The 24,248-nt window shown below is 39.1% G+C and overlaps 1 protein-coding gene across 3 annotated transcripts in view; it reads right to left on the bottom strand.

Moving 5' to 3' along the window:
* Positions 1 to 24,248, bottom strand: part of FBXO11 (F-box protein 11) — a 71,799-nt gene that overhangs the window by 1,405 nt on the left and 46,146 nt on the right. For all 3 annotated transcript variants that reach the window (XM_085054600.1, XM_085054601.1, XM_085054598.1), the window contains 15 exons: positions 20,869 to 20,975; positions 20,665 to 20,776; positions 15,572 to 15,678; positions 15,348 to 15,485; positions 6,826 to 7,043; positions 6,423 to 6,508; positions 6,247 to 6,341; positions 5,082 to 5,204; positions 4,894 to 4,979; positions 4,453 to 4,529; positions 4,198 to 4,341; positions 3,166 to 3,276; positions 1,913 to 2,020; positions 522 to 630; positions 16 to 114 (listed from right to left, as the gene is read on the bottom strand). In XM_085054600.1, coding sequence (XP_084910726.1) covers positions 16 to 114; positions 522 to 630; positions 1,913 to 2,020; positions 3,166 to 3,276; positions 4,198 to 4,341; positions 4,453 to 4,529; positions 4,894 to 4,979; positions 5,082 to 5,204; positions 6,247 to 6,341; positions 6,423 to 6,508; positions 6,826 to 7,043; positions 15,348 to 15,485; positions 15,572 to 15,678; positions 20,665 to 20,776; positions 20,869 to 20,975 — 1,720 coding nt within the window. The remainder of the gene's footprint in view (positions 1 to 15; positions 115 to 521; positions 631 to 1,912; positions 2,021 to 3,165; positions 3,277 to 4,197; positions 4,342 to 4,452; positions 4,530 to 4,893; positions 4,980 to 5,081; positions 5,205 to 6,246; positions 6,342 to 6,422; positions 6,509 to 6,825; positions 7,044 to 15,347; positions 15,486 to 15,571; positions 15,679 to 20,664; positions 20,777 to 20,868; positions 20,976 to 24,248) is intronic.

Genomic DNA, 24,248 nt, shown 5'->3' with positions numbered 1-24,248 from the left:
TGCCTGGAAACGTACCTATCATGTCTAATGAATTCTACGTCATGTCCTTGATGGCACTTCTTGATGCAGTTCACACAGATGGCGTTACGGTCTGTGGTGTTGCAGGTGTGACATCTGGAAGGAAAAGCCACGTTAGGCAGGGACCAAGAGCTGACCTGCTCTCAAGGGAAGTGCTCTAGGAGGGTGGAAGGGCAGAACAGCACTAAAGGACAGAGGGTGCACAGGACTAAAGTTGGGAGAATTTGACATCAACTTGGATTTCACAGCACAATTTTTGCTGCTTGTGTCGCCAACGCAGTTGGGCTGTGCAACCCCTTGGCTCAGGTTCACAGAAACAATCTGTTTTCCTCAAGCCCACAGTGAATTCCAGACAATGGGAACTTGTTTAATCCTTTGTAGCAGTTGCAGAACACACATTTGTGTGTTCACTGCCACACAGCAATTGTTCTAGGGGCCTTGTTGGAAGAGGAAACATGTTTACTGGAAAGCCTTACTGTAGGTGATGGGAAAGAAGCTGTTACCTGTAGAAGTCATGCATTGGGTAGCTGGTGTAGCTTGAGATCTTGTATAAACACTGGCCTCTACTGACAGCTTTCTCTATGGCATCTTGATTGTTCATTATTTTGTTATCTGTTGTGGGGGAAAAAAAAATCCAGAACTAAGCACATCAGGATCAATGACTTTTTTTTTCCTTGAGGCATTGAAGCAAAGGGCCCATTAGGAGCAGTTAGTTCTATAACCTGCATTCCAGCTCTGGCTTTCAGGCACATAAAATCCTCAATGCCAGCTCACAAGGCACATGCCCAGAGTGCCATGCACTCCTGAAGCAAGAAACACTATTGCACATAGTCTCCATTTAAATGCTCTTTGTGAACTGGGCTGTTAATAAATGCTCAGAGACACACTAGCCTTCCTAGCAGGCTTAGGTTTTCTGCTGAGGAGTATGAAACCCAATGTTTGAAGGCCTCTCATTTACTGTAAGGACTTTTACACATCCCTTAGAAAAAGGATGGCTCTTCCCCCAGGAAAGCTTAGCAATAAGGTACTTTCCAACACAATGGAAGTGGAAATCAGGTCTGTCCAGGTCCAGTACTTAAAAGATATGTCCAAGGCGCAGTGAATTTGAAAATCCCCTCTGTTACTCTGCTACTGGATCCTCTGTCTAGTCCCAAAGTGCACCTCAAACTACTTTTCCCCACTCCCAGCAGCACCACAGCACTGACACTGTCAGAAGCCCAGGAGCTGGGAAGCACGGAGCCAGAGCTTGCGTTTTAAAAGGTGTAAAGGATCCACAGGAAAAGGCTTAGCAGCTACAGCCAAGTATGTAAAAATGCTGCAAACTAAACCTTTTTCTTCTAAAATAACCCCCTGGATCTGTCTGACATTCAAACCATCATTCCCATCTCATCCAAGAGGATCTTATCTCATGCACACTTCCCCTCTACACAAGAGAATTTTACGTATGTGAACTGTTCACATTTTCTGAAAAAAAAGTGTTTTGGATTGTGAATGTTCATGCTTTTAGATCCTAAAAGCCAAGTGAGGCATGTGTCTTTACTGGACACTTGTTTTTGTGTTGTTTTTGGATATGTGAGAAAAAGACTTTCCATTGTACTAACTCTGAATTGGAGTCTGAGATGGGCCAAAGATCAGGAACCAGTTCAGAAGCCATTTTGAGACAAAAGAGCTAATCACAGAGTTTTAATATGACAGCAGAAACCTTAAGTTACCTTTGAGTGTGTCTGTTTGTCTAAAAATCTTTACACAGTTTGATGTGGCTCATTACCTTCAGCTGAATCTTAGTCACAACTCAGCCTAAGGTGGTACCAGTGTGAGCCACAAAGGGTACAATAAACCCAAGACCCAGCACCAAACCAGTGAACAAACACAAGGCAGGAGGACTTGGGCTCACCTTTCATTGTGACATTAACACCAGACGCTAGAAATAAACCTCCAAAGCGGTTGTTGAAAATCTGATTGCCTTCTAATGTTGCAGTCGCATGATTTGTTATTTCAATACCTTTAGTGGGTACAAAGGAGAGAAAAGAAAGTGGCAAAGTTAAATCCCTGGTGGTTGTGTATTTGTATCTCTCTTGTAATCTACAGTTTGGTTGGTTGGCTTTTGGTTTTTTTTAAAACCATCATAAACTCAAGGGGAAGAAAGGAAAACGACATAGCTACAAACTTCACTGTAATTTGTTATAAAACTGAGGTTCAAGTGCTGCTGTTGAATCCTTTCAAAGAGCTACAGCTGGCATGCATGGTTTCTAGGAGGAACAACACATTACCAGTTCATCTGATAATAAAATGGTTATATGATCATGTTTATTTTCAAAGGGGATACGATTTTTGGGTGCTTAAAGCTGTCATCTTCATGTACATTTGAAAATTCTTGTGCACATACCTTACCCTTTTAAAAATATCTTTTTTAAATGATGGGCACCTAAAATTCATTTCTTTAATTCTTAGCTTTTATCAGTAACCCGTGTCTTCCAAGTCATTTGTCCAGGACTGCTCTTGACAGCAACCTATCCTTCCCCCCCACCACACTGAAACAACACCTTTAGAGGCTCTTCTCAGAAAACTTGCTTCTTCTGAAAGAAAGATGGGAGAAAACTCAAGAATGCAATTTTAGTTGAAATGGAATGGAATGCAAGACGTATGAAACTGCGATGATTAAACAGTAAAATTGCAAAAAAATCACCGTTAAACATTCTTCATCTCTTTTGGAGCAAGAAACGCTCATTTTTGTAATTTTTCAACTTTGTGGAGTGAGAAAGTTGAACTTGAGATGCAATTCAAATCTCTTTAAAATGTATACTTGCTCCCACTTCCCAAGTTTTAAGATATTCATACCAGCATCCAGCACATCAACTACGAGTATGTCCTAGACAACTTTACCAATTGCTTCTAAAATAAAATAATGACAGTATTTCACAAAAAAATGAGAAGACAGAGTATGTGTCATTTCCCAACATGCTGTAATTCCAAGACTGCTGTAAATATACCAACTACAATTCTGAAATCTCAAATGACTTTTGGAATACACTGAAGGATATCCCAGTCTCTGTTAAAATGTCTAAAAACCATGGGGTAAAGAAACTCAGAGCTAGCTTTGTGAAGAGCTCACTCCAAGCTTCCAAATTTGATTTAAACAGCACAAACCTGCAGCAAACCCATCGAATATTCGGTTTTTCCTTAGCACAGGGTGGCTATTGGTGCTGATAAGAACACCAGCTTGAGCATTCCTGAAGATATCATTCTCTTCCAGAAGACCTATGACAGACCAACAAATGTGACATTTGAGCTTGGAAGCATTTGCTGACCTGTAACCTTTCTGTGAAATATTTTCAGAAGACCTTATGTGTCATAATCCCACTAGTAACTCCTTTCATTTGGAGAATATGCACCAATAGCACTGACATCAGTGATACAAGTTTGAAGTAATTCTCAGAGTATAATTTTGGAAGTGTGTTTTTTCAGTACACAGCATGGAATTTGGGACTTTAGGCACCACTGCAGAAAACTAAGTCTTTCGGCTTTCCAAATTCTTCTTTAATTTTTCTAACACCTCTCTGTTCTTGTCTTCTAAAATGAGCAGACTGCCAAAGCCAAGCTGCACTTGCATTTTTTTGTTTTAGCAAGACAGGATTACTTTAAAATGCTAACTTAAAATTAAAGCTCACTTAAAGCAGTGAGTGTCTAGAGTATCAGAAGCTGGTATCAGGACACACAACAGTCAAGGGATTTCAGACAGGGACCACTTCTAAATTTACAAGTATATAAAAGATTCCTTAAAGATCTGTCTTTTTTTTTTTTCCTTCTCCCTGAATCTTGGACACAGTGGCAGAACCTGAACTGCTCAGGTGCATGATTTTGGCTACATGACTTGAATTCAACACTGTGTTTTAGTCAAATGTCAAAGCTTATAAAAGCAAATGGGATAAAAGGACTGTCCTAAGCAGCAATCTAGCAGTTATCTTGGATGAGATTAATTACCTCTCTGCCTCCCACAGATTTCAGTATAACTAATGTAATTAAGGCTAAAAAGCATCAGGGTATCTTTGCTATAACTATTTCATCACTTCAGAAGACAAGAGCTGTGTATCTAAAGAGCACTTTAAAAAGAATACTGCTGAAACTGAAATTTAACTCTTATCCAGAATATTCAGTATAAACCAGTAAGGGAAACACTACCTCTTCCCCCATTAAATATACAGATGCCTCCATCTCTTCCATCATGGATTTTATTTCTTCTTAGTGTAGGATTACTGTCTGTTTTAATCCATACACCAGCCATTGCATTATCAAAAATTTCATTGTCTTCTATGAATCCAAGCCCTAAAATTGAAGGAAGGGTGGAAAAAAAATAAAATCAGAAAGTAGAATACATGAGAAGAGAATGTAACACCACAGAACACAAACAATTCTGGATAAACGTGAAAAACCTACCAGAATTATAGACAAGAATACCACCATTCTGACCACCCCAGATCTTGTTGCGTCTAATTTTGGGGTTGCTTCCAGTTCTAGAGTGAAATGTAAGCAGAGAAGGCATTTAAAACAGTTTACTACATCCCAAGGCCAAACATCTCAAACACCTCTGAAGAAGTGCCCATGGATCTCACAGCTTAAAAATCTGAGTAAAACATGGTTCTTTCCAAACATGCAAACATATTTTAGCTTTACACACTTCAAGGGCCACACATTCCAGTCAATACCCAGGCTATATTTGTGGTAACTTTCTTGTAGGTTAAAGCAGAGGGTATTCAGACATATTGGCTTTCAAAAAAAGTTATTTTTATAAACAAAATGACAAGAGCAGCTAAAAAGACACAATAGAGCACATAACAAGCTATGTCTGTTTTGGCATAGAATCAGAATAAATGTTACCTTATCTGAACCCCTGAGTACATGTGATTATAGATGTCATTGTCTTCTAACACGCCATGTCCATTGTCATAAAAATAAACTCCAACCTAACACATCAAGAATTATAATATTAGTTCCAAAGTAATGAGGCATAAAACCACAGGACTTTCTTTTCTGTGGCCCCCATGTAACCACAGAACAAAACTCACTTGCTTCCCACTGTGTATTCTGTTTCTCCTCAAGACTGGAGTGCTCCCTGTTGTCACCCAGACTCCAGCCAATGTATTGCTGTAAACTTCGTTTTCCTCAATCACACCTTGTCCTTTTTCATGCTAAATACAAGATGGTTTAAGAGTTAAGAAAATCTGCTAATCAACTGTTTTTCCTGTTGTACCCATCCCTCCCACCCGTGGCTTCTTTACTGTAGCAAAGTAATTCCTTTCCATGTAAGTTTTTTCACTTTTTTTTTTTTTAATAACAGCACATCATGATTTTGAATGTTTGCCATGAGACAAAGAACAGCCTGCATGTAAATCATTCTTTTTCAAGGCTCTGCAGTGGTATTTGTAAATATCTGCTGGCTGTTGGTAGAAGAGGTGCCTCCCCAGAGCTGTGTGCTCACATGAAAGCCCTGGCTCGTGGCTCTTAAACCTACACCCAGCCCTGTCCCCCAGAGGGACAAAAAGCTGGCATGTCTCAAGGTCACTATCCCCACCACATGTCTGGGCTCAGAGGTCAAACATTTTTCTCAGTCAGGGGAAAAATCTGTCCTGGTTAGATTTACTCAATGAAGAGATGAAGCTTCACACTTGCAGCATTAGCTGGACCTTAGGTAACTTGGCAGCAAGACAGATACATACTTCTCAAAATCTGGTGCTGCTTAAGGGGACCTGACAGCTCTTTCAGTTCAGTTAGCAGAGCCCTTGCACACACTGGGAATTGTGCTTTATTCCCCACTTTTTCAATACAACAACTGCAATTTCTATCATCCTGAAGGCAGTAAAAAAAAAATCTTCTCTGAGGTTAGCAGTAAACACATTACACTCCAAAAGAGCTGAACGGACTTTTTTTTAAATGACATACTACTATGAAAACTAAGCCTTTTCAAAAAGCTTTCAACCAAGCAATGATGAAATTCTGTAATCTATCCCATTTTAAATATTTTACTCTGCAATAGGAATAATTTAGTGGCATTCATAAAAGCCTTCATCTTTTAAATAGCAGCACCAGCTTCATTCTCTTACCATGAACCTGGTTTATAACATAAGAAACTCCCACATTGTAAGCACAAACATTTCACACAAGGTACTTTTCCCCAACATTTCTAAAACAAAACAAAACACAAGTTTGTGTCTGTCTGTAGGCTGTACTTACTACATAAATTCCTCCATGTTGACCATCGTGAATCTTGTTGTGTCGAACAATGGGACAGCTGTTTGTTCGAATCTGTATTCCTGCTAATGCATTACCTGTCAACGAAAGTGTTATTTAATACAACTTACACATTCATTTTTCTCAGAAATCAATATGTAGCAAGCAAATCAGCTTACCATAAATGTCATTTCCTTCAATAAGGCCTCTTCCATCACCAAAGATATAAACACCACCTTGATTCCCATTAAAAATTGCATTGCCCCTAAGAAACAAAAAAATCCCCATTATGAAGTGATTCCAGTAAACTGTACAATACTAGTCAGGTACATAGTGGCCAGGAATGTACACCATTCAGATTTTAAATAAAGAACCTATGTTCTGTTGCTTTGAGAAAGACCTATTTCTAAATGTACACACAAATTAAAAATGCAGTTCAACTGAATGCAGACAAAAATTTCATCTCTACATATACAGCAATATTTACAGCTCCTCATAATTAAATTAAATTAAAGTGCACTTCTCCCATCCCCGTCAATTCTCTTTTTCTAAGCAGCAAATTATCAATGAGGAAAACAATACCTTATTGTCGGGTCACTGTTTGAGGTAATCCAAACACCTGCAAAATTGTTTGCATAGATTTTGTTCTCTATGAATTGTCCTCTTCCTTTTTCATGCACATAGATTCCTCCAGTCTGGCCGTGATGGATTTCACACCGCACCACTGTTGGGTTGGCATATGCTTTCACTTCAAAGCCTGCTATCCTGTTTCTGTGGATGTTGCAGCTTTCAAAATAACCCTTAAGACATAAAACATACAGTTTCCTTTAAAAGTCCTTTTTTAAAATGAAGGTTATTCCTTCCTCTCCCTCCCCTTTAAATGTAATCCTCATTTAAAAGGAAACAGTCCCAAAATTGACAACATGTAAGTACTTATATAGCTAATTAAAACAACTACTGACACTATATAATTTCATTTTTCCAAAAATAAAATACTCTTTCAAAGACACTGTGTTTGCATTGCTATTTATGACTACTCATGGAATACCAAGAAAATATGACAACTCTAGATATAGCACATTGAACAGGACTCAGTATCAGGTTTCCTCAGCAGCTCCTAAGGATCAGACTCCTTTCAAAGGCACAACACAAAAAGGACAGTGCTATGGAAAAGCCTACCTACTTCTTTTCAGACCAGGAACTATATATATTTGGCAAAAATATGATTTCTTTAGGAAGAAGTGAGCTAAATTTTTTTGAAACTACTGATCAAAATAAATATGAATGTGGGAATTCAGTAATTTTTCCAGGGTTGGATCGGTCTGCATAGCCACAGGGTATTATTTTTTCCTTTTTCCCTTTTTTAAAATGGTGCACACTTCCACTTAGACGCTGTAACAGTAGCAATAGGCCTACACCAGAACTGTACTAAACAAGTGCATTATAAACAACATTGCTATGGGGAGCAAAAAAAAAAAGGCTACTGCACAAAGCCACCCCAGGCACACTCCTTCCATGCCAACCAGGATTCATGCAGCAGCACCACGAACTGGTCCATCTGAAAATTCATCTGGCACAATAGTTGTTTCTTGCCCAATGATTTCTCTGATCCTATTTCATTCCAGGGCCTTGCCAAGTAACTGTGTCAGCTCTTTCACAGCATTCTCCTGAATGGTCCTAGAGCATTTTAATATTCAAATTCAACCTAGTCTTCAGGTGAACTTGAATGGTATTTCACGCCCATTTTGCCCAACTAGAAGAAGAGAAACTAAACTGAAAGATAGGAAGCATCTCTTATTGGAGATGGCAGGCAATCACCAAGTGATGTGCTGTAATTCATGGATGGCTGAGATACAAGCTCCTGAAAGCTTTAACCCAGACTATTTCCAGCAGGCAGCAGTGGAGGGCAAGATGAAAAACAGAGCAGAGGACATTAAGAGCAGCACTCTGCTCTAGCAAACAACCACAGCTGCACTGTCTCTCATATCCAAGAACACATGGGTGAAAGGTAAAGTGAAACAGTCTTAATTTGTTTTCTCCTAGATGTGTCTCTGTGCTCTGCAAAGCCCTCTACAGTATAAACAAGCTGTATGATTCCTGCTATAGTCATAGCAGAATCAGTCTTCATAAGGTGAAGCATTTCCAGTTTAATGAACTGATAACATGCATGTAGGTAAAACATCTGATCTGAAAGGGGCACAACTGTCACTGACCTTTGTCACCCCCATAGGCACCATTTTTCCTGTAACCACTTAAGTTAGCAATTTAGACCTGCTCATCATGAGACTTGTTATACTTGTGAACTAAAAAAAAAAAAGACCAAAAAACCCCACAATTCCTGCTACTGCTCAGAGTGACTGGATTCCATGCTCACATGATCTACTGCCAGGAATGCCTCAGGCCTGGAGCTTCCATTACCTATCACATGGAAACTACTCAATATACTGCCAGCCTAGGTAGTCAGCACCGTTTCACTGTGTTGAGAATTGCTAAGGGACTCTATCAAACATATTTTGATTACAAAAAGCAGAAATACATCCAGTTTAATGAGGAAATCACGACAGCATGCTCTTCTCCCTATTCTTAGGATTGCAGCCAAGAAAGGCACTGCATGCATTAAAGATTCTCCAAGAAAGTACCCCTGTGCACAGCTTGGCTCCTCAGACGCCTCTGGGTAACAAATAAAAAAGTCAAATGGAAGATGCCTACTTTCTGCAAATATTCAGAATATGGGTTTTTTCAAGAACTTTGAGGAAATCTAATCCTAAGTGAGTCAAGATGGTTTCAAAATTCTCAAGGAAGCTACACACTAAAAGAGGACAGAATCTAAAGATCTCCTCAGAAATATGTCTTCATGCCAACAGGCAGTCTTTTGACTTCTTATCCTGGAAGGAATCACTCTTTTTCCTCATTTTCACTTAAAATGAAGCCCTCAGGGAAACTTATCTAAATTGACAATTTGGTATAAAGGCAAGCTTGATTCTCTTAACAGAATACACAATTGCAATTAAAGTATTACTAAACACTGTCTGACATCTTTTTAATAACTTCACACATTTTTCTCCCTCTGAGTGCCAAATATGTTTTGACTACAGCACCATGATGAAAGAAAAGGGGTATTTCAGGTGTGCTTCATCACAGTCATTCTGGATGCCAGGCAGAAGCTGCAAACAAACAGAACTTTTCTCATGTGGTCTGCAGGATCTCCACAAGCTTCAGCAAGCACCAGTATTTAATAGTATGGAAATTTGGGTACAAATACTTTTAATTCTTGAGAACAGCACCATATACTGTGCAGCTTTTTGACTTGCTCAGAAATGAAAGGGAAGGCTCCTTCACTTCTGCTTGTGTCCCACTGTGTCCACATAATATGCAGATTCAGGGAGGAACAGGAGAGGTAGCTGTAGATTAACTGTGCTCTGTCCATTATACCCTAACACTCCCATAAAATCACTTTACAGCAAAGTACAAGTGCCATTTCTTCAGAAGGCAGAAAATGGAGCCTTCAAAATGACTGCTCTTCCACCTCCTGGAAGTATTTTTTTAACATGCAAAATGTGTTTCCAGCTATGGAGTTCCATGATCTATTACCCACAGGGCCCATCAGCACTGCTAACCCAAACCTTTCTGCCAGCTCCAGCTATAACCAGTGGCACCATCAGACAATGCTGCTCCTCTCACCACTTCTGTCTCTCAGCACACTGAAGCTGCCCAGCCCTTCAGCTCTGTCCAGCTGTTGGGCAGCTCGAGCCCAGATCCTTCAGAGAGACTGAGCCAGGCAGCTATTGAGGTCAGGAAGATCAATACCCCTCCTCTGCAGAGGGACTGAAAGCCTTATACTGCCTCCACCTCCTTCTCAGAATGGTTTTCAAGTGTGCTGGGTATTTGACTTGAGCTTTGTGGGGGTTTCTGGTTATAATTCAACAGCTAACAGAAGAACCTGGAGGACACAGCACCAGACAGTGCCAGGATTGCTAAGGAAAAAGAGGTCCCTATGATTAATAAGGAAGAAGGAATAGGGGTATATGGGGAAAATGTATTACAATCTTACATAAAAATACCAAGTAACTTTCTGCTTGAAATCCCTAAATATTAAAAAGCACCTCTGTACTTCAAATTTATTTACAATCCCAGGCAAAGCATTAGCTGTGGACACAAAATGACAGCTACAGTGACAGCATGTGTGGGCAAGAACACTGCTGCAGCCTGGTAACATCTGAGCAGGAAAAGGAATCAGAAACAAACACCACAGCAATGACAATACTGATGTTCCCACCTGGCACACACTGTACAGAGCAAGATGTGATCACAAGGATGGGATCCTGTGCAGCTGGAAAAAGTCAGAAGACTTTTTACATCAAGACTAACTCAGTTATTGAACTTGGATTTTTTTTGTCTTCTTTCTGCATGTTGTCTAGTCTAACAAACACTGCTCTGAAATGCATTAGGGTTAAAACCTTTAACTGATGAGATTTTGTGGTTGCTTTTCTTCTCAGAGTACTCCCCCCGCCTTTATTTCTAAAAGGGCTTTTTTTTTTCTCTGTTTTGAAGACCACAACATTACAGAAACACAGAGGCATTTCATGTTACTGTTTGAACAACACATGTATTAAAAAAAAAAGATATAACTGTGTAAGATTTAACATTTCCTAAATATTTACTGACTCTCGTATTCCCAATAAGGTAGAAACAAAAGAAAAACAGAATAAGAAAAGGACAACAAGGGACCAAGATAGAAAAAGAGTAACTCCTATATTTATAAAAGTTTGCCTTCCAAAGCCTGGAAGGGTCCCTATTTGAGAGCTGGTGCATTTTCTGAAAATTCAAATGCAACATAACAAAAATCACATCCAAGATGCAAAACAAACCCTTTATTTTTATGCACAGCAAAAGGGAAATTGAATTTTTTATGTAGTCTGTAGAAACTGGCATATGCTTAATTTTTTGGTATTTTTGGACTTTATATACACATTTCTTTAAAATTATCTGATTTGTAGTATTTGTAAGACTGAGCTGTAAACTGGGCATGATCACCCAACTTAGACACATGCTGCTACACTTTTATTTCATCAGAAAGAAACCCCCCAAGCTTCTCATTTGGGAGCAATGAAAATGAAAACTGTTTTGCCTAGAGCTCAGCTTTCAACTGTAAAATTATGCTTATTCTTACATTAAATTTCTCTGTTGTTTGCATACAACTACAAAATACAATTTATGACAGATGCCTGGTAACCCATCTCAGGCACCTGAGAGGTCAGGGTGAGGCACCCAGGGCTGCCAATGCCACGCTGCATTTTTAATGCCAGCCTGTTAAACATTTGTCACAGCACTAAGGCAAACGTCAGGCTATTGCCAGTTTAGAAGAGGTTAAGTTTCTACAAGTATCAAAACACAAAGAACAGTCTGAGAACATGAAACTGAAAAACAAAGCACTCTCGAACCTTTTGGAGACAGCACTCCAGCACAGAAACCCACGGGAAAAGAACGTGTAGGGTAGGAATTCAGCACTGGAATGTACTTATCCCACTTCATGGTCACAAGTAATATAAAAAAAAAATTACAGAAAGTAATAGAAGTGAGAGAAACAAGCATAAAAGATCCATTAATTTGTTTAGGTATTTAGGATTTGTATCTGAAAGATACCATGTCACTTTGTCACTTAACAAGCACGCAAACAGTGCCAATGATGTCATTTCATTGACTCGATCACTAGACATGATGCAAAAATAGAAGATGCTGCCGAAGCAGACTTTGAGACATGGGGGCACTGAATCTTTCAAAGGAGTTTATTACTATGAAATATTTCAATAATATTTGCAGCTGAGAAAAATATTATTCACACATTCACTTTAATGTGCTACTGTTTCTCTTAAGCAAAAGAGAAACATTTATTTCTATTCCATTTTGCTTGTGATACCACACTGATCACAGCTCTGAAACAGGCATTTCATCAGTAAGAAAACAGATCAAATACACTTTTATTTAAAATTAATCAAGTGAATTCAGCCTGGCTTTTAAATTTTTTTAATATTTCAATACTCATATATTTAATATTTATACTTCAGTATTTAAACACGAAGCAGCTCCTACCCAGACTTTCCAATTAACTCTCAAGCCTACACACAGATACTTCCCCTGCAGGAGTTACTGAAGCACTTTCCTTTACCAGTTTTTCTATAGTTGAAATCACTTTATTCCATCTTTCCAAGCCTGTTTTAAGAGCTTGAAGGGATGTATGGATATCTTGAAGGCATGTATGTCTACTTGAAGGGATATGTGCCCATTGAAGCAGATTAGAAGTGCTTGTACAGTATGTTAATACAGCTTAATGCAGTCCAAACAATGAGATAATATAAACCAAAGACATTTGCCACCACTCTTTGTAAACCAGCCAAACAACATCATCTCTAGAAAACAGAAAATGATGTAAAGTGATCCATCAGAAGGCTGCCAGCAGGGCATTCTCAGCTGGTGCCATCTTGCCCTACACAGAACAAATACAGTCCTTAGGATGTAACTATGAGAGTGGAGAAGAGGAACCTACCAGCAGAATCCTACCATGTTTCACCTTCCTCTGGCAAGATTTTATGCCAGCAGCAAAAACAGCAGCACTCTGTGACATGTTTGACTTCCACTAAAACCAGAAAACCACAAATCCAACAACTACAACTAGCACTGCCTCAATCCTTTATCCCTGCCTCCCCAGCAACCTGGGCAAAAAGGATAAAGACCTCACTAGTTTCTGTCCACTAGTTTCTGTCCTGTTAATACTATTTCCAGTCTGCCAACTCTCATCAAAAACCTGAACAGGTCTGGGTTAGAACTTGCTGAGGGTGCATTTGATCCCACTGTCTGTACCACTGATGAATGGTACTGGTCCCAGTACAGACCACTGAGGGACACAGCTTGATTGAGCTATTGGCATCCACCTTCTGAAGGCAACTATCCAAACAATTCCTCAGCCACCAAACAGTCTATCCATCATATCCAGATCTTTACAATTTAGTGAGAAGGATGATGTAGGGTAATGTGTCAGGGCATTACATGAGTCTACATAAATGACATCCACAGCCCTTCCTTTCTCCACTGATGTAGTCACTCCATCCCAGAAGGTCACTGGGTTGGTCAGGCAGGACTTGTCCTTGCTGAAGCTGTGCTGGCTGTCCCCAGTCACCTCCCTGTCCTCTATGAGCCTCAGCACAGCTGCTAGGAGAAGCTGCTCCAAGATCTTCCCAGGCACAGAGGGGAGGCTGACAGGTTGGTAACTGCCAGGCTCCTGCTTTCTGCCTTTTATTAAAAATGGGTGCAATGTTTCCCTTTTTCCAGTCACCAGGGACTTCATCTGACTGCCATGACTTTTCAAATGTCATGGAGAGTGGCTTGGCACCTGCATCAGCCAACTCCCTCAGGCCTTGTCAGGTTCCATAGACTTAGGTATCTTCAGTTTCCTCAGGTGGAAACTCAGGTGGAAACATTCCATCTTGAGTGCTGGAATGCATCTTTTAGGAGTTATGAAGATAAATCATCCATGTCCCTCCCTCCACTCGCTTCCTTAATTAAACAAAGAAAAGTTGAACAAGAAAAATTTTGTTATACATCTGTTTCCCTGTGCTATGTTAAGTTTTTTCCCTCTCAAATTCTCATTGGTGCCTCATCCTCAGGAAAGGTCTTTCCTAGGAGAAACTGTCCTTTTCTAGGAGAAGGGTTTTTAGGAGAAATGGATGCACATGGCACAGACTATTCCAGGGTAGACACAGCTGCTAAAAGCTTTCCAGGTCCTAAATTCCATCTCCTGCCCAGGCCTCTACACTCTGTCTATATGAACACATAAAGCAAAACCCTTTCAAGCCCTACACCAATTGTCTTCTTGATATTGAGATTTCTGGTGTCCCAAGTCCCAGGCTGGGACACTTTCTTCTACATCTTCCTACTACCTGGGAAGGGAGCTGGCCTGAGCAAAATAGAGTTGTGTACCTCAGCCTTCTCCTCATCTCTTGTTGGCTCATTTCTGGGGGTTGGGGTGCTGCTTTTTCTGACATTCCTTCTCTGAAAGATGCACCTGTAGAAGCTTTCCCTGTTATTCCTTGCATGCCTTGCCATGTTCAGCTCCATTCCTGCCCTGCCCTTCCTAATCCATCCCTACACAACTGGACAGTATCTCTGTCCTCTTCCCAGGTCACCTGTCCCTGCTCCCACTGCCTGTGCATTTCCTTCTTGACCTTTACTCTCAACCCAGCAGGCCTCTTGCCTTCCTTTCCTGATTTCTTACACCTGGGGGTCAAGAGCTTTTACACCCTATGGAATGTATCCTTAGAGATCTGCCATTTTAAGAGTGACTAAAAGAAAACTGCTTGTTTTGCCAGCTGGGTGTGGGGAATTAGGACTTTGTCATTCAAGCAGGAAAAACAATGATTTGGCACTCTTTGGAAGACATGCAGAATATTTTCCTAAAACAAATTAGCAAATCATCTTTTATTTCAGTGACAAAAATCTATTCTGTTTATTTCAAGGGCTCTGAATCTCATTACTCACTACTTTACTTTACTTGGAATTTATCACCTTCACCCCACACAAATAAACGTATTTATGAAAGAAGACCTGAATTCCGATATGAAATTCTGTGTTAAAATTTCACAACTAATTCCCTGCTACAAAAGTCCTACTCCCAGAGAAGGTGGACATACTCTGTTTCAGAGTTTGAACATTAAAATAAGGCTAAGTCTCCACAGACCATGTTTTTTCATTTCTAAATCATCCAGCACCTTATTTTTTGTTCTGTTTCAAAGGGAAAAGAATGAAGCATAAATGTAAGCCTACCATTTACATCCTATTTCAGGAGGTATTTTGTCACTGCAACATAATACAATGTAGCAGGGTGCCAATCAATTGCAAAAAGCTTGCTTAAACCTCTTTCAGCGAAAATTGTCTTGAAAGTGAAGTCTCCCACTTAAGGGCAAGAGAACAACAGTAGGCATATTTTAAAGTATCTGTTTGTGAGTAAATGCATGTTTTTTAAAAACATTTCTTCAATGACAGGCAAAATTTGAAGATTTCAGTTAAACAACATCTGTATTTCTTTCTTCAAAAGAAAACATATAGGTTACCATGCCATGGTCAAAAGTGAAAACGCCAACGTCACGTCCATGGTGAATGTGATTCCGTCTGATAATGGGATTTCCATGGTTTTTAACCCAAATCCCTGCTAACGCATTATTGGATATTTCATTGTCCTCATATATTCCCTGGGAAATAAAAAATGTAAGTTAAGACAGGAATCAAGAACAGTAAACAATGTTATCAATGTAAAGAAATTAATATGGAAAATTACCTGTGCATGGTCTGTAATATAAAGTCCAACATTTTCACAGTCGCTGATGTTACAGTGTTTAATAGTAGGACAAGCTCCCTGGCCACTAACACATACTGCAGAGCCAACTGGAAGAAAACAGTACAGTTACCATAGCTTCAAAGCATAGTGTATTTATAAATAGTCTGGCAGTGCTTTCGCAAGAAAAGTTAGTGTGAACTGATATTTAAAAAAGATTTGGCGTGCACAGAGCCAAAGCATTGCAAGCCACTGGCAGAAAAACACTAACGTCATTATTTTGCAGATGCAAAAACCACGGTAGGAGTTGCTTTAAAATCACCCTGCCAAGGTTAAACAGCTGCCAGGACAATGGTTTATATAATAATTCATGCTTATGAAAGTTCTCACTCATTTATTTCCCTGTGTTAGGCCCACTGTATACTGACTGTTCACAACAAAGGACAACAGAAATATAACAAAATTCTCTGCTAATTACTCCTTGTTTTACTTCCCTTTAAACTTTCACAACTCAGTACTTCAAAGAGGCCAAACAATAATTTTGTAGCGTACAAAGACACACTGTCTACCCAATGCTGAGCAGGACACACATGCACAATCTCAGTACAGAACTAAACATCAGAAACCAACAGGTCTCTTCCCAGCTGAATTACAAAGCTCCTTGAATGATTTAAGCTACCAGACCATAACCCAGAAAACACACCTTTCTCAGGAAAGAGAAACTGCTCAGAACTTCAGCAGATCAGCTCAATTCCCTGAATTCCATGAAGTATGACAACATGAAATTCCACAGCCACTAAAATCAACAGTGATTTCTGAAAGATGAGGCCTCTTCTCAGGGTACCTGGCTTATGTAACACAGATTCCCCACAATTAAGCATCACTAAATAAGCAAGCCAGTACCTGCTCTGCTAGTAAGTTTTCATATATCCTTCTAGCAAAGTACCACAAAGACTGTACTTAAATAATTCACAGGCTCATTTACAGAGAGCTTATTTTTTTTTAATTACTAAAGAAATTATTTTGATTGTCTTGTCTGACCTCATGAATAATACAGGCTATACTAATTCCCTGAATTAAGTTCAATTTCAATTCTAGTAGCATAAACTTCAGCATGTATCTTTTAGAAACATATTTAATTTTGACAACTTTATGATTTCCAGCAACTGAGAAACCAGCATAAAGCTTGTTAGCTGGCCAGAGGGCTATTGCCCTTTTAATTTACACTTTAATTGTTCATCTGAATTCCTCCAGCTCTGGCACCCAGCTACTGGTTCTCTTTACATCAGTGTATGCCATACCCAATGCACACACATGTTCAGCACAAGCTATTTGCTCCTTCAGCCTTCTCCTTAATAAAGTAACAAACTGCAGTCACTGTTTTTCACTACAAGCGAATTTTTCTGCTTTACCTTATATGACTTTTCATTGAATAGCTTCTAAATTTTCCAACATGTTGCTATGGACACCAGAAAAGAGCACTTTATTCTGAAGCAGGACTAAGCAGAGGCATTAACACAGTCTCTCTACTTCTACTCAGTATTCCCACAGGTGTAACTAAGGATCACATCAGTTCTTTTGGCCACTCGACTACATGAGGGCTCATATTTAGCAGTTTGTCCACAGTGACTCTTTAAGCTTTCCCCAGCTTTCCAGGAGAAAGGTTTATCACTTAGAAATAGGAACAAAAGCAAGTTGTGTGTGTAACTCTGCCCTTGGTCAGACTAATGTGAGTGGTGTTTGACAGTCCACCTACCAGGAAGGTTAAAGCAACCCATCCTCCTGGTGATCTATTAGACTGTAGTCATATTATATTCATATTAAATCTATAATACTCTATGGTAAAGTCCTCATTGTCTAAAAGTCTAATCAATATGGGTCTTAATCGTTCTCTGCAAGTCAAGCAGTCATCTTTGAAATAAGCAGTTATTCAAATTTGCCATTAGAGTTACCCTGAAAGTTATTTTTCATCCATTTGGTGTATGCTCTGCCCCTTCTGTAGAACTCTAATATTTTAAGGCTCTATGTGTTGAAATCAAGCATTTTTCAAGAATCTGTGTGATTATAGAGACTGCTGCCTTCTTTTGGTCAAAGAAAGTGATCAAAAATGCCAACAGTGTAATGCAATCATTATAACTTTCTGTAAATACACACTAACTTGATTCAATTATAAATTTTAACTCTTGATTGACCAAACTCCTGCATTTATACCTCACCATTCCACCCAGGATCAATAGGCAGTACTCTTGCTGTGCTATCCTGTGTAGTCTCCTCCTCTGCCACCTCCCCCAGGGACAAAGACCATGTCATTGAGGTTTCAAGTTACCATTGATCCCTAATAGGAAGCCAGATAATTTCTTGGCCAGTTCTTTTTAAAGATTTAAATCTTTAAATTTAAAGATTTTAGAATGTCTATTTTTACAGCTGTTTAACCTCATCCACAGTTCCTGTCAAGAGTAGAACATGTTTCATTATCCCTCTAGGGTATGAGGGCATTTATCATTCCTGCCTATTCTCATTAAATATGGAACAAAAATTACACAACACTTTGCCATTCAAATTTTTCCATTCTATGATGGATCAGCATCACTGCTAAAACTCCCTTTGTTCCCCAAATTAAGACACAAGCACTGTGTCTTCTACACTGATGTTGCAACTTGTCTTGTTTATCAAGTTCTCTGTGGCAGTAAAGTAATATTTTGATGGTGTGCTTTTATTTTGGAGGGAGGCTCCCCCCAGTTTCCTTCAATTCCTAATTTCCTATTTATATTAACTGGTAATAACTTCTTCATTCTTGTATTTCATAATTGCTTTCACTCCCCTTTCTCTACCTCTTTTTGTGAGACTGAGGAGCTTTGCATTTTCAGAACCCAGTGTGATGTTCTAAAAGCATACCTCAATCTTTACTCTGACTCACTTCACTGGACTTGAGTATTGATTGTGTGAAATTGGTCCTTTTGGAGTAAAAAGCACATGCAGTACTTGTTTAAGCTTTGTTTAATCAGAATATAATGATTGCACACACTTCAGCAATACTAAAATTAAAAAAAAAAAAAAAAAAAAGGAACATTACTACTCCACTACTACTTTTATTCATCAAGGTGAGGACTAACACAGATTTCTTCCACAATGGATGCAAACAGAACCTCTAGACTCGGGATCTTGCCACTTAAACTTTATTTGAAAATATTTCAAAAGATGCTTTGGACTGGCAGCAGGAGATGTTCGCTTAATCCACTTGCACTTACACAACTCCCACCTTTACATATTACATACATTAAGAACTTTACATATGACATAACGTAGAAATATGCTTTAATGCAATTAGGAGATCTACAGAAAGGGTATCAAGCATGTGCTAGGAAAGAGGTTTTGAATGCCTATGATCAATACTTCAGAGATGTCAATTATCTGGGAACAGTAAATGCCTTTTCAGGCAGACTGCCATTCTTCCTCCCTCTTTACACAAACTCAGTACTTCCTGAGTAGGCTACAGCAAGGCTTGCTAGGATTAAAAAGCCAATGAAACTTAATAATCGATAAATGATGACAGTATAGCCTACACACAGCCTCCAAAATTGACCAGAAACTTTAACTTTGGAGAAGAGAAATCAACAATTCAATACAGTAAGCATTCAGAAATCCAGGATCTTGGAGGGAGCAAAACTTTGAAATTCTCAGAAGTGGAAAGTGGTCAGGAAAAAATTATCAAACATTAATTTTAATTAACAACTTTCACAAAAATATCAGGATCTAATAGCTTATCTATAAGCCCAAGTTTCAGTATGAAGTCATGCAGCTCTTCAAACCACTTTTATAATCAAGCTGAATGTGGTCTTATCTAGTTCCTCTCACTGGTTGTCAGGGTCCCTAATATTGGTATATAGTAAGCTCCAGAACACCTTTTCTTCATATATTTCAGTTTCCCAGCATTAGCATTAACACTGGGATAACTGGGATACTGGGAGCAGCTCGCTGTCCTTTGCTCCTCTTTTGTCATTTTTAGCACTTCCAAGTATTTGCTGATGTGTCTCCAATAAAACAGATGGTGATACAAAGCACAGAGCTGCAAAACATAGAACTGCCTCAACCTAGTACAGTGGTTTATAGCCCAAAACCTCCAAGAAAGCACATCTTCCTCTAGAAGGCACAGACCAGGAATCCTTCCCCCATTCTCATCATGGTTCCCTGCAGTATTCTTCATAGGCAGTACCAGAAAAGTGTAGTTTTTATATCTAGCTGGAAGAACTCTCTTCTTTTTGCTTGCCTTTATGTTGAGCTGAGCAACCTCCATGCACAACCTGCTGCACAGATCCATTCCCTCTCCCTAGCTGACCTTGGCAATGGGAAGTTGGTATGGCCATTTCCACACAAAGATGCACTATCTCAATTCTCCCGAACCTCTTCTTTCTGACAATCCAGCTCCACTTCATCTGGCTGTGTTCAAAGATGTCAAACTTGCCATGTCTCATGTCTAGTGATTGCAAACTGCCATGTCTTCCTGCTGGTGACTAAACTGCCATGCAGCTCCTCACTTCCAGACTCTGACCCATTCTTTCCTGAATTTAGACAACTAATTTTCCCAAATCAGGTGGTATAAATTCCTCATCGTCTCTGATGGTGAAATGAGTCTTTCAACATTTCTGCCTGTAAAGCTACTACTCATCCTCTGAACATATCAAATCATTCCACTTCGAAGTCAGCTGAGCTTAGCAGTTACATCTTGTGACTATTTAATGCCATCGATCCCAATACTGAGTATCATAATGAACCTAATAAACAAGTCCCATGTGCATCCCCTTCAAATTCCCCATCCTTCCAGCTACAACTGAACACCAAAGCCAGGTATGTTTATTTAACTATCACTTCTTAGTTTCAACCCAACTGGCCAAAGAGTCCAAACAGATTCAAACAGAAGACCAAGTAAACATTATCACAGAGGTTTTGGACACAAAGTAGTCACTCTAATAGTGATGCTCCAAGGCAATTAAGGCTTGCAGACGTGAATTGAACACCTGCATCAAAACATAAAAATACGCCAATAGTAATCATACTCAATTTGTTGCATTTCTTCAAACAATAAAAAGCCTGCTAACCTGTACAAGTACTTCGAATAATACAGTGATCTATAATTGGACTGCAGTTCACGGTAATCTCTAAGCAGTGGTGTGCATTGTGGTGCTGAGCAGATTTGTCATCAGGGTTGAACTGAAAAAGGAAGAAAACAGAAATGTTGTATTTAACTGCTCTGGCATTAAAGTAAAATTTTTAGAAGATCTGCTTAAGATTGAGATTCTTACCCTGATTGTCATGTATCCAACATAGGCATCTTCAGAACCCTCCATAAAAACGAAGGTGGAATCTCTAGTGTTTTCTATTATAACTTTATCTGCTACTTTTCCAGGTGCTGTAAAGAAAACAATTAGTAAGTTTTAGCTTATTCCACTGAAAAAAATCCTCTAAATACTTAGGGAATTCTGTCCAAAGCAACAAAGGAAAATTAACACTATTGTTGGCACAGAAATAGTCTTCCTGTCAAATGAATCTTAAAAAAGGAAGTTCCAAAGACAATGAAGAAACCAGTCCTTAACTAAGACAATCTGGCACCAATTTAATTATATCTAGTACAACAAGAAAAACCTTCTCTTGTACAGAGCTAGTTTTTGACTACTAGGTATAATGAACTGAATTAACAGCTTCAACATGGATAGCAAGGTAGAGGCAGTTTAACTCTGTCCCAAGTACAATCTCTTTTAGTTTTCTAAACCCTTTTCTGAACGCCAAAAACATACATTCCATCACTGACATGAACCACTATTTACTAATCTGCCCGTGACCTACAAGTGACCTCCCCACACTTCTCAAATGGACGATTCAGAGTTTTGAATTGATATCCTCATTATTCTTTAGGGTGAAAAAAAAATCTTACCAAATTAGATTGAACTAGACTACTGGCAGTATGTACAAAAAGGTTGCAAAGTGGTTCATTTGCAAAATGCCATTATGTGCCATTTGATTTCCTGTGCTCCCAGTGAGGCTCGGCTCGATTCTTTACCCTTAATCCAAAGGCAAGCCATGTTTACGTTGGGATGGCACAAGCCACCAGAGGGAGCACGAGTTAACAACAGCCACCCACTGGAATAAATTCAATGACGCTCATTCACAAGCAAGATCGTTTGTCTGATTCAAACTTGCACGTTAAACATGCAAGCCAGAAGCAGCCTTCCCTCAATACACCAAATATAAAGGTGAAAGTTTCACCTACTATAGCAGATAACTTATCTGACAGCATTTTAAACCATTCCCTACTCAACACAATCACGAGCAGGCATTTGGCCTAAATTCTGTATTTTATTGAAAAGCCTACGCACAGGATTCCTCACAAGCAGATCCTTTTCTGTTGTGTGTTGACATTAGTACAGACAAGTGGTATGTCCTGTTCTTTATCACTCTGGCAGAAAGATGTCAGTCAGAATGAAGCAACATTTACATTATTATCCAGCTTGTTCTCACTATCTAAAAGCCCAATCTCCGCTTTCATTACTGCAGAGCTGCAAATATTTTAAGGTAGTCTGGCTTTCCTCTACACCACTATTCACTTAGCACTAATAACAACTAAAAGAGGCTTTAATGAGGAGTTGTGTCACCATACAAAACATATTTCTGTTGTTTGGTAACATTCCTATATATTCCCCACGGTGCAAATGCACTGGCATAAACAAATTAGCATATTTCAGCACGTGAAAAGGAACAGCACCACAGTACTGTAGGTGAACCAAACGCAGGAAATAAACAGAAGCCCCTAGGTGGATATGAGAACCATAAATCAGTATCAGAATTGTGTTCCCTCTCAGGGTGGCTCACAAAAATTGCACTTCACATGGGATGCTCTGAAACACTATTAAACAGATTTGTGGACTTGTTTGCAATGCACTTGGATCATGTTCTCTACGAACACCTTCCTCTCAGCACATGAGTTCCTACACAAATACTAACTTCCGAGTTGGGAAGGTCCCAGAATGCCCACCATGGAACATGCCAGTAATTGAGATCACTGCACTTAGACCTCCCTAGGAAAATACTGAAGACTTCCTTAAACATTAGTTTCATTCTAAACACACCAACGAAATTCTCTGCAACATTCTACTGAATCTTGGCAAAAATCATCATTCGGAGAAATATCTCTATTTCAGCTTTTGGCTTAGACCCATTTAGAAAAAAGAAACCAGTATAAGAATTGGAAACGGAAGAAAAGGACCACTAATCTTGTATTTACGCAAAACACAGCTCCCAAGAAATCAATTTGCTGAAACCTAAGGGAGTCATGTTCCCCAGGATAAGAACTCATGCTCAGCTTAAGGACCATGGATGTATCGTTTAGAAATAATGTAACGGAAAGCCTACAGGAAGGGACTGCCTAAAGAAATATAAATTAACCGGATGTTGCCTCAGAATTATTTAATTCCTCAAAAGGAATAAAACTATTTCACTTCCCAGTGCATTAGAAGACAAATAAAATAAAAAAAACCAACCCAAAAAAACCCCCACTACATTCTGCAGGAACTGTGACCCTGTCCAATTGTACCAAGCAAAAAACAAATATTCTTTCAGATCTTACAGTCTGCAAGATCTAAACCACAAAGGTCTAAACCAGTTCAAAATACAGCTTTCAATGAAGATAGGGAGAATGGATATTTGAAGAAGAGCTCAGACATATGAAAGTACTCTCGCATTCTACAGTAAAAAAAAAAATAAATCCAGTTAAGATAGTTTTCTAGCCATTTTAGATTTTTCCACCCTTAAAATTACAACAACAATTCTTTTTGGTTTTACTAACTTTTTTTCTTGACTGAAGAATCTTTTGATAATCCCTTTTCCCTTACTTGCATATTATTTAAGTCAAGTGGAAAATAAAGAGGAAAAATGAAATCTTCACTGAAAATACACATTCAGTGAAGATTCTCAGATCAGGACACATCTGTACAACTGCTGAAACTCAGCCAGTTGGGAGATTTTGTGTCTTGGGTGAGATGAGCACTCCATTGAGGACTCCCATTCCTGCAGCAAACACACCACCCTCTCCAACCCTGGAAAACAGAATTCTTTTAAGAAATTCAAAGGTATTTCTATCTGCTGAACCAGATGGAACAATTTCCTTACAGAACCTCTACTCTTGCTTCTTTCTTTTCTTTCCTTCAGATATACCACAGTACTAGTAATACTTCCAAAGCCTTCCTTCTGAACCAACTCCTCCCCACACAGATGAAATAACCCCAAAATTAAACAGAACAACAAACTCAGAATACCAGGCATTATTCTGCAAGCACATTTTGCTTATGTGAAAAAGCAGAAGCTCCTTGCAAGCTCAAGGTATGTTAAGCTGCCTTTCTAATAATGTTGTGTTTCTTCAGAAGCCAGAAGAAGAAACTATTAAAGAAATTTGAGTAGAAATGCAGAGAGATTTGGTGCTGCCTTAATCCTACCATTCTGAAAAGCATGCCAGACTGAACAGAGAAGAGGTAGTTCTCCAAGGCTTAGCGGTTCACTTTAATTTGTTTTCTTTTCCAGTCAAACGAAAATTGACTCTCTCTACAATGTCACTCACCATTCGGTGGAGAAAGTCTGAGGAAGTGAAGTCAGCAGTGCCAAAAACTGAAATATAAATACATCTAGCATTTCT

The sequence above is a fragment of the Lichenostomus cassidix genome, chromosome 3 (assembly GCF_008360975.1).
Source record: "Lichenostomus cassidix isolate B80296 chromosome 3, HeHo_3.0, whole genome shotgun sequence".
NCBI lineage: Eukaryota > Metazoa > Chordata > Aves > Passeriformes > Meliphagidae > Lichenostomus > Lichenostomus cassidix.
Note: the sequence above shows the minus strand (reverse complement) of the source record. Positions and strands in the feature narration are given on the sequence as shown.